The 10,404-nt window shown below is 34.1% G+C and overlaps 1 protein-coding gene and 1 long non-coding RNA gene across 4 annotated transcripts in view; one reads left to right on the forward strand and one right to left on the reverse strand.

Moving 5' to 3' along the window:
- MYCBP2 (MYC binding protein 2) overlaps positions 1-10,404 on the reverse strand; it is a 252,568-nt gene that overhangs the window by 47,032 nt on the left and 195,132 nt on the right. For all 3 annotated transcript variants that reach the window (XM_040623680.1, XM_040623687.1, XM_040623672.1), the window contains one exon: positions 49-1,692. In XM_040623680.1, the coding sequence (XP_040479614.1) occupies positions 49-1,692 (1,644 nt within the window). The remainder of the gene's footprint in view (positions 1-48; positions 1,693-10,404) is intronic.
- Positions 1-10,404, forward strand: part of LOC121101073 — a 17,250-nt gene that overhangs the window by 881 nt on the left and 5,965 nt on the right. Inside the window, exon 2 of the long non-coding RNA XR_005833037.1 lies at positions 9,977-10,128. This is a non-coding gene — a long non-coding RNA (uncharacterized LOC121101073). The remainder of the gene's footprint in view (positions 1-9,976; positions 10,129-10,404) is intronic.

Below are 10,404 nucleotides of genomic sequence, written 5' to 3' on the forward strand. Positions count from 1 at the left end.
TTTTTTTTTTTTACACAAAGTACCTATAGATTTAATAATATTGGTTACCTGGGTGAGCCTGTCGCATGTGATAGGTCACTGGGTATGGATGGGATTCTCCACACAGCTCACAGATGGTATCTTTCTCTGGTCCTCCCACTGCCAGCTGGGCCATTTCACCAAACAAATTACCCCTGGGTCGAACTTCTGTCTTTTCCTTTTTCTTTTTGTCTTTTTTGGCCTTCTTGTTCTCTTTTTCACACTCTTTCTTTTTAAGGACTGCACAAGAACCGGGACTTGGGAAAATCATATTCTGGGAAGCTGCTTTGATAGTAGCCAAAGAGATGTCTTCCCAAAAAGCCACTAAATGTTGTAAAGTTAAGGGAAGAGGAGATTTGGACTTCATCGGGTGGTGCATGGACATTTCGAACGTGGCTTCGGTTTTCCCATCCTCACATTTTTCATGCAGAGGTGGTTCTTTAAGCATAGACAACACCTTATTTTTGTTGATACTACCCATTTTAGATATATCTGGCCCATGAGGTGCAATATTAAACATATTCAGTGCAGATGATATCTCCAATGAATGTCTATTTTTTAATTTGGTTTCCTTTTCTTCTGTAGGCTGTTGGCTATTTAAACTATTTCTTATAGGAGCATGTTCTTTGGAAAGTTCAGGATTAAATTTTAAGAAGGAAGAACAGGCCATTGCATCATGTACTATGCCTTCATGCCACAGGAAGGAGGCAAAGACTGCTCTGGCACACTCAGCCACGGAAGGAGACATGGCCTGCTTGGCTGGCTCTAAAGGTTTGGAGCCATCTCCTTTAAAGAGAAAGCTAGATTTTTCCTTTTTGGGCCTGGTGTGCCTGTTAGCACACTTTCTACTTATTTTGGGGGATGCTCTCATTTCCTGTTCATCTTTCAGTGGTGCTTTTCCTATGCTGAAATGAACTTTATTGGAACTTTCATCCACACTCTTAAATTCACTGCTTTCATCACAGGTGCTATCTGTTAGACTATTTGTTTTTAAAGTACTTGAAGTGCAGACCTCTACCACTTCACTGTGAAGGTTTTCTTGTACCACATGGGGAGAAGGAGCTCTATTTTCGGATCCAGGGGAATCTTTAGAATCCTTTGGTACCGGTTTTGGTTTTGGTGATGTTGATCGTCCTCTTAATGGTTCTGTGAGGGGCATTTTCTTCTTGCGTAGCGTATCTGGGTCAAGTGTGTAAGAGTCTGATTTGGAACGTTCTCGAGGAGGATCAAGTTTAGTTTTAACAGGAGCAGTGCTTTTCTGAGGTAGATTTTTATCATGTGGTGAGGAGGAGCGTGGAGAACTAGCACCAGATGGGCTAGACCTATTGGCTGGGAGAGTCTTTGGCTTAGGAGATGATGACCGAGAACCTGGTCCTGGGGATTCAGCTCTAAAGCTAGAAGACATCCTCCCATCAGATTTTAGTGTCTGCAAGGTGTTATGGTTGGGGGACAAGGACCTACTATGAGAGTCTGACCTCAATTTTGCAGCATCAGATTTCAACATAAGGGATTCACTAGCTGATAAGCCTTCTGTACCCCTTGGCTTCTTCTGATCAACAGTAGTCCTGCTCATACGTCCATCAGGTTTAAGTGATCTGCTGTGTTTAGAGGACAGTTCTGATTTTCCTGATGTAGAGACTGGTCTAGAAGATGTTGAGATAGTTCCTCGGTCACCTGTATGGTCCATTTCATAGTGAAACTTGTTAATAAAACTATAACTTACTGACAATATAGCCACTAAATACTGAATAAAAACAGCTAAAAATTTTATATTGTCATAGACAAGAATGCTTGAAGAATAAAGGAAAACGGAAATATTTCTCGTAAAATTTCTATTGCATCATTATACAACCATTTCCACCAAAAACTGTTTTCATGGATGCACAACAGACTGAACAAATAATACCTATGCATCAGTATGAATTATCCATGATCTCTGAATCTCAGCCCTAGCACTATTATTAATTAGAATTTAAATTTAGGGACAGACTAGAAAGAAAAACCAGAACAATTTTTTTTTTTTTTGGAATAAGAAATCAGGAAAACCTACAGATTTTAAAATATAAGGTAGTTGAAGCTAAATTTCACATCCCTATTAGGGTAATGGTACAGATCTTACTGAATTAGGAAACTGAATTTATATATAGATATGTTTACTATTTTCAAGTACACAAATACATATAATTATGCTGATAAAGAGCTGCTTAGGAAACACTCTAATGATTGGATTAGAATTTATAATTAATATATGAGTGCCCGAAAGTTATTTAATTACATGTAATTCAGACAGTGTATTGTTTATAAACAGAGTGTATTCTAAAAGTTTATTTAGTTCATTAAGTTTAGCTGGTTAGAACTTAGAGCTTGTGTCCTCTTAAAAAAAAATGGTGGGACTCACAGAATTAGTAGTATAAGTCTGAAACATGGGGCCCTGAAATTAAGAGTCAGGAAAATAACAGAAAAAAAGGATAAAAAATGTCTCCCTTTCCCAGGCAGAGCACTAGATAGTTCTACAGGGACACCATGTGTTTTTGGCATCCTGGCCCTCATGCAGGGCCTCTCCTTCCTCATGCTTTCCTTTGAGGCATTAGAGCCAGGCTGTCTTTGTCACCAATAAGGGGTCAACCTACGACATCACCTTTCTTCCCTAAAATAAAAACTTCTACCTTTAATGCATATAATATTAGTTGTCAGGAGAAAAGCAATCTGATCAAAGTGATTCAGGTGGTATTAAAGACTGAAAACCCACAAACCTTGGTAGAAGTATTTATATTTTTTGAAAAAGGGTATGTGGTAAATTGAGATGGATCTCTTAATTGGTTATATTGCAGGTATTTCTCTCTCTTTCTCTCTCTTTTGGAAAAGGGATGCAAACTAATTTGGATAACGTACGGAAATGTTTTTTGGCTGGCTTGTGTGTGTATGTGCACATGTGCAAGTGTACACAGGTGTTTATAGTCAACACTCTAGTTGTCTGCAAGTCAAGACAGCATTGCCATAGAATCTGCCCTCCTAATGGAAGGTCCATAAGGACTGGTATTTTGGTCTGTTACTCTTCATTGATATAATGTCAAGAATAGGTTCTGGAATATAGTATGTGCTCAATAAATAATTTTTTTCTCCTGCTATTCCCAAATTTCAGTTTCCCTGAAAATCCACTTTATAATTATGACTCCCAAGGCCACAGGGCAGAGGTAACTGTAGCCACTATAGTGTAAGGGTCAGATGCTTACAAGTCTTGTAATTCTGTAGTAAAATAATGAAGGATGGCGAATAGCCTCTCTAGAGCATATTCATGAATGGAACAGTTATTTTAACTGCAACATGCCAGTGTTCAGAATAATTATTCTCATTCTTTGAATGAGTAAAATATACCAAATATAATGCTCTTCAGTTTCTACAGTTCTTTATCATTCTATCATGAATTTCATTTAGAATATGTAGTATGTGTTCTTTGCATAAAAATAGTATAAGAGACCAGGCTGATTTAAGGGAAAAGTGGTGAAAAAAAAATCACAATAAAAAAAAAAAAATTCTAGATACTGATGCTGCCTTGGTAGAGCACAGATAAAAAGATGTAAAATCTTGATAAATAAGTGCTCTCAAACTGTACAAAAGTAGTTTAACAAACTGTTGCTCATCTAATTAATCTAGTAATAGATCCCAGCAAATTCTTTAAATAAATAAACTGTATTTGGTAGAATTAAATATCAGTCTAGTCCTTTCCACTAATTTTCAATGTGTGATGTTTGGAGTACTAGTTTTTTTTGTTAACTAATCTGACAGCTGGAAGTGCTTTCATCATCACATTTATTTCAGAAGCTGAATGATATGTAACAGTAAAACTAGACAAATAAGTAAACAGTAAATCTTTCATGTTTGCCAGTCCTTTCTCTAAGAGATCAATTCATGAATCGAAACGGGTTTGCTTTCTAAATCAATGGTGCGTAATTCCTCATAAAGGGAAATCTCTGTGGTAGTCTGAACAATGGACTCTTACAAATATCAGGAACACCACCTGTCATGTGCTAGCAAAAAACGTTTGCTACATAGAGAGGGTTAAAGAGTACAGGCGCCTGTATACTTCATTTCTTTTCCTCTAACAGTGGTGAATATTTTCTTGAGATCTGTAAGTGGTCACAGCTGAATACCTTTTGGGAGTCCAAGTATATATATAATGCAGAATTATTTCTTCCTGAACTGTTAATTGCCAAATGATAAACAAATCCTTTTGAAAAATTTATATATTTCATATATTTTTTAAAAAAGAGTGTCATGTTTGTTAAGTATGACCCATGTGCTAACTAACTGACATTTACCTTCTTCATTTGGGTTTAAAAAGTTTTGAAGCATGTAGTAAGAATTAGGAAAAACTGTCGTGTTGTAGCTGCTTGAAATATCAATAAATATAAAATATTTAGAGCACACATAATACTTTCACATTCATCACTTAATTTAGCTTAATGATTATATCTATCATATGTAAGTTTAAGTGATAGTAGGCAAAAATTGTCTACCTCAATGGAATTCTGAAGAAAAAATTATACAGGGCAAGATGCAAATTTAGTACATTCAAACAAATTAGTAAACACATTAAATGTTACATATTCATTCATTAATGACCTGTATCATTTTTTTCATGCAAAAATCATAAATCATCAGGTTGTGTGATACTACACTATAATTAACATGCCAGAATATAATACTATATTGTGCTATGCCATACTATGTATCAGGTTACACAACACTATATACTGTAGAGATCCGGTTCTACAATACTATTTATTATCCTATAGGAATATATAGTATCACTGTCAACTGCAAAAAGGAGAAATGTAAAAACGTTTCACCGATTTCTAAGAAAAGGGAAAGTTACTTGAAAACCTTATGCAATATGTTAACCACTGGTACAAAAATAACTTGATAAAATTTTCTTAAAAAACGGGATTTTAAGTTTAATTATTACTTTAAGACAAAAAAAAAAAAAATGAGTAGGCATCTATAGTCTTGTAAAAGACCAAAAGCGTATTTTTAAACTGTCTGAAATTTTATCAGTGGTCATAGTAGTTTGAATGTTTCTAAATTTAAAATATTAAAACTAAGTAACTAAGAAAATGCTATAAGGAAGACTCAATGCCAGACGGGCCATGTAGGTTTAGACCTATGTATCCACACATGTCTATCTATCCTGATAAATTAAGTTAAACTAAAAAATTTCAACTTAATTATCAAAGCATTTTTCATAAGAAACTAAAACAGGAAAATGATTTAACATTCATAGCAGAAAAATAAGTTTAAGACTAAACCTGTCACACGAGATACTATGTTCTTAGAGATCACAATGTGTTTTATGCCTCACACATATATACCATCTTGTTCTGGTAACATTGACTTTACAACTCCCCAAATCGGGCACTTCTTTCTATATACCTATTTTGTTTTTTAAGACCTTATATAGGTTTGAAATTAAGTAAAGGTAATATTTAACCTATAAATATAATAAACATGCATATCAATTAGGATAATTAATAATATAATATTGAATATATACAACACAAATTACCCCAAAATATCATATTTTAAATAAAATGATAAACTTTAATCTTAAAAAATGGAATGGGATGGAAATGACTGAGGTGAACTAATAAAACTTTATTGAAACCTTCTATGTTCACTACGAATGGCCCATCCGTGAATGCACGCATACCCACCCTTGAGTTTGTGAGACAGAGATGAGAGAGCAGAGGCAGGCCCAGCTACACCATAAGTTTTGTAAATGCGCTCGCGAGAAGCAAGGTTGTGAGATGGAGATTCTATAGTGGAAAACATTGGCAAAGAAGCAGCACAGATTCAATGGAAAAAAAAATTCAGCAGAGAACACAAGCAGAAACAAAGCATTTCAAATGGTATGCACAATCACCTTAGTAAAAAGTTTATATTTTGCTAAATTTTCCAACAGGTTTATATATCTCTAAAATTAAAATGGAAAACAAAGGTCAAATTGATTTAAATTAATAAAGATAGCTCCATATGCATTTAAAGTTAAGTAAGGCTCATTGCTCTCATAAACCAAATTTGAACATTCCTTTTTAGACTAATATTTCTTTAACTCAGTTTTCTTTTCTTTGGTGCTCATTTACTTATAAAATAAAAGTTTATAAGTAAATTTTTTTCTTTTGTAAATAGCACGAGATACAGAAATATTACTTACAGTTTATCATAGCTACTGTCACCTAGTTTTCTGTATGGACACATGACTATGATTTTTCCAGTGTGTATGGAAACATTTAGGGTTGACTACTTTTCTGAGTCCACCTTTGGTGGGAAATGTTAGTGCTACTCCCAATATTTAGTATTTTTTCTGTAGAGCCTATTACTGAGATACCAAATTTTGTTTATAAAAAGTTTTGCAACACAAACAAAGCAAAGGAAATTTACAAGTCACTGAAAAATGTTAGACACATTAATGATTTACCATGCAGAAAATGAAGTACTTAAAATTATATTTTTTTCCAAATAATTAATAGAACCTCTAAATTGTAGTCTTTTAAGAGTAGTATCTTAAAAAAACCCTCTATCTAAATCTGAAAAACAATCCATTTTATTTAAAATTTTAACTCCCAGTGATGAAAATAAATGTAATCAGCTGAGCTAAAATAAATGCAGGTAGTAAGGAGATAACTTTCTTGTTATTGAAATAAAAAACTGGATACAACATGCACTTTTCTCAAAACAGAAAAAGTAATAGTTGACCGACTTATTAGTGTGGCCAAGATTAAAGATGAACTACTCATAAGCCAAGAAGTCATTCCATGCAAGGTACTGATTATGCATTACGTGTCAGACACTGTCCTAGGAATTGAAGATAAAACGATAAACAGAAATAAAGTCCATGCTCTGATGGAGTTTATTTTCAGGTCAAAGGAGAGGCAACAAGCAAATATATACTAGATCAAGTGGTGATGAACTTGGGAGCCACAAGCATACAGATGCTGAATGACATTCCATGCGTGGCTGGAGAGGACCAGTTAGGGAGTGGGGTCCAGAAGAGACAAAGCCCTGGGACGCTCCTAGGAAGACAGAACAGAGGAGGATGCAGAAAAGAGAAATGAACAGTCAATGAGGTAGGAAATATCCAGCAGAAGGTATTTCAGGGAAAAAAAGAGGGATCAACTCTGTCACAAGATCTTAGCACTGATGAACAAAAGTGACGAGAGTAATTTCCGTGAATAAGGATGACTGCAAGGATACCTTGCAGTGGTTCAAGAGAGAAAGGTAGGAGCGCATAGACAGACGGGACATACATGCCCTCAAAACATCTTCACCTAAGTTAAAAAAAATCTTAAAATTTGTTTTTGAGCAACCTTCTTTTTGAAATCTATAAAACCTCAAAGGTACCAAGCACTGCAAAAGGAATTCTTCTGCTATTTAAAAACTATCTTAATTGGAAGCATCCGTAAACTTTATAAATGTGAAAAACAAGGCAATTTATAGGGTAAGATGTTAGAGGTTTAAGGACAAACTCCTGGAAGAGGTTTTGAAGCCAGAACAGATTTGAAGTCTTTTCAATATGTTACAAAGCCTAGAGAGATTGAATTCCTAGTTATGATTCACAGTGAATAAGAAAAAACATTTTTTTGAAAGTTTTAAATGCCTAAAGAAATTAAGCTATGACTACGCATAACACTTGTTCTGTGCATTTAATTTTTACAAAATTTGCTCATATTTGAACATAGTTTGATATAGTTAACTTTTTAAAAGATTCGTATTTTTCAATTTAAAAAGAGAAACAATCCTTAAGACATACATTGATATCGGTGCACAAAAGAAAAAAAAGTAAATTAATTTTCAGGCAATTTGTTGGAAACTAAACAATCATGTTCTTTTTTAAAAATCTCACTTTATGGGCAAAACAACCAATTATTAAATTTGCCTCTGTGGAATTCTGATTATTGTGGGTGTAACATATAGTTCACTAAAGAGAGTATTAAAAAAAATATAAAAAACGGTATTTTTCTCCAGTACTCATTTGAAGTCAGCGTTGTGCGTTTGGTTTAAATATTCCTTTATTAACAATACAGTTCTTTATGCGTCATTTATTCTTTGTTCTTTGTTTTGGATCCCAACTATTAAATTCCCTGGGGAACTTAGTTCATTTTCTGATCACAGCAACTTTGAGTTCACTGTAAACTATACTTAAAAAAATCTGGTAAATCCAAATTTCAGTTTAACAAGGACAAACTGTGGTTTTGTTGTTAAAATTAGAACCTTGACCTTGTAACTGGGAACAGAAACTGGAAGAATCAAAGAATATGTCACCATCTGGTGGCAGCATACAAAACTGCAGTTCTGGGATTTAAAAAGCGGCATATACTCCTTTTTGTTGTTAAGTCAACAATTAAGCAATGATCAGAAATGTTAAATGGAATATGAGAAAGGACACTATGCTACAGATACATTATATCTAAGAGGTCAGCTGTCTAATCACATCGCCTATCTCACTATCCCTGATACTCAGACAGGGGAAGTAATACTGATGGAATTTTTTCCACAGAACATCTTACTGGAGGCTACAAATAACTGGCAGAAATAATCTTCAGCATCTACTTTTGCTTCTCTTCTAGTTCTCAATCTTAAAGAGATCTGGATTGGATTTTATAGTCTCAGGAAAATTACTAAATGTAATCTTAACATAGATACTTGGAAGAATTTGAGGAAGTTTTATAAATAAATCTATGACAATGCTCAAATTTTCACTGTATTCTGTCCATTCTTATACATACCTACGTTGATGTGTGTGTATATATATATTTTAAAATATAAGAAAGAAACCTAATTTTAGAGACCTTCACAAGCAATGATCATAAAATTTCATTAAGCTTATGGTAGAATGACAGGGACAGTGTTCCTGACTTTCTTCACCTGATTTAAATCTCAGTACTGTACAGTTGTATTCTGCTCTGAATAGAACTTCAGATATTTTTGACAATATAGATGCCTTCCATACGCAGTAAATGGTTAAGTCTAACTTGATATTCTGGAAATTATTTTTAAATTATCTATTTTTAAAAATATAAAAAACCTCATTTATTGGTACTTGAGACAATATATAAATTAAACATTCATCCTGTTCAGAAGATGTGAGTAACTGAACAATATGGAGATAAAAAAAATTAGTATAATTAAGTATAATAATTATTCCCACTTTCGTCTATTAATAGTTTGGAGGATTTAAAATAAGGTGATAGTAATAATGAGATACTCTTAGCTAGCAGGACTGACAGCTTTAGATGCGATATCACCGCATGATCGGTAAATCCAGAATCCTGGTAAATGTATCAGGAAAAAAGCTGAATTACGTAAATGCTAAAGAAGCTTAAGATATGTAATAGGAAATAAAATTTATTCACATAAATGTTAGTATACTAAATGAATTATAAAATAATGAAAGCTAGAACAAAATTTCCAACAGAAGGATAAAACAGAAACAGGCTTTTCATTAGAATATAACATTAACCTAGAGATAAGAGAGTTAGAAGGTGGATGAAAATCTGTAAGGTGGATAATCCCCAAAACAAAATGTGTCTCTAAATAACTTCTAGACATAACTGCACCTGCATAAAACACACTTAGAGCATATTACTGAATACACAGTAAATTTCAAGTAATTCTGGTTAAGGGATAGAACATTAGGGAAAAGCGTATCATTTCAGAGTTTCTGATGGCCGAGATAGGAGAATTCTGAGCAAAATCTGATGTGTATGTATCCTGGGCCTTAGAAAGAATAACTTCAAAAAGCTCCATGAAATGGTTAAATAGTCCCCCTTAAGCAATGATGTGAGGCACAAGAGGGCTGGCTCTCCACAAACTTATTGGTTGCAAAGCAAAAAATGGTAACTATCGATCAGAGAAATCAGTCACTTTGTTCAGGCTCATGATAACCATGTCTTGTTTTCAGAAGGATACAACCTATGAAGCACAAAGACAGCTAAAACCGAAACCAAAACAAAAAGGCTTTTAGAGAAGATACCTATGTTTGAAGAAAGAAGAAAAGAGCAGGCACGATATAAATCCAAGGTTCCATCCGAGCCACACCTTCACGGTAGGCAGGTAAGCAAAGGACAAATTTTGTGGTATGACTACAATCCAGGATAGAAAGGACCTCTCAGTCTTGGAAACAAGGCTGGCTTTTATACACTAACATTCATAGTAATATCTGAAAATAGTGTTACTATATGAAGAATCAATCTCAAGACAAATAATAAAGTTATGCTGTAAAATGTACAATGAGGAGTAGCTAGGAAACCTCAATTGTTCCTTTCCAAATTCTTTCTTGCCACTCCTTCCACACTGAGAATAAAACTGCTCTCTCTTAGGCTGTGATTT

Source organism: Ursus maritimus, unplaced genomic scaffold (genome assembly GCF_017311325.1).
Source record: "Ursus maritimus isolate PB19 unplaced genomic scaffold, ASM1731132v1 scaffold_10, whole genome shotgun sequence".
NCBI classification, from domain to species: Eukaryota; Metazoa; Chordata; class Mammalia; order Carnivora; family Ursidae; genus Ursus; species Ursus maritimus.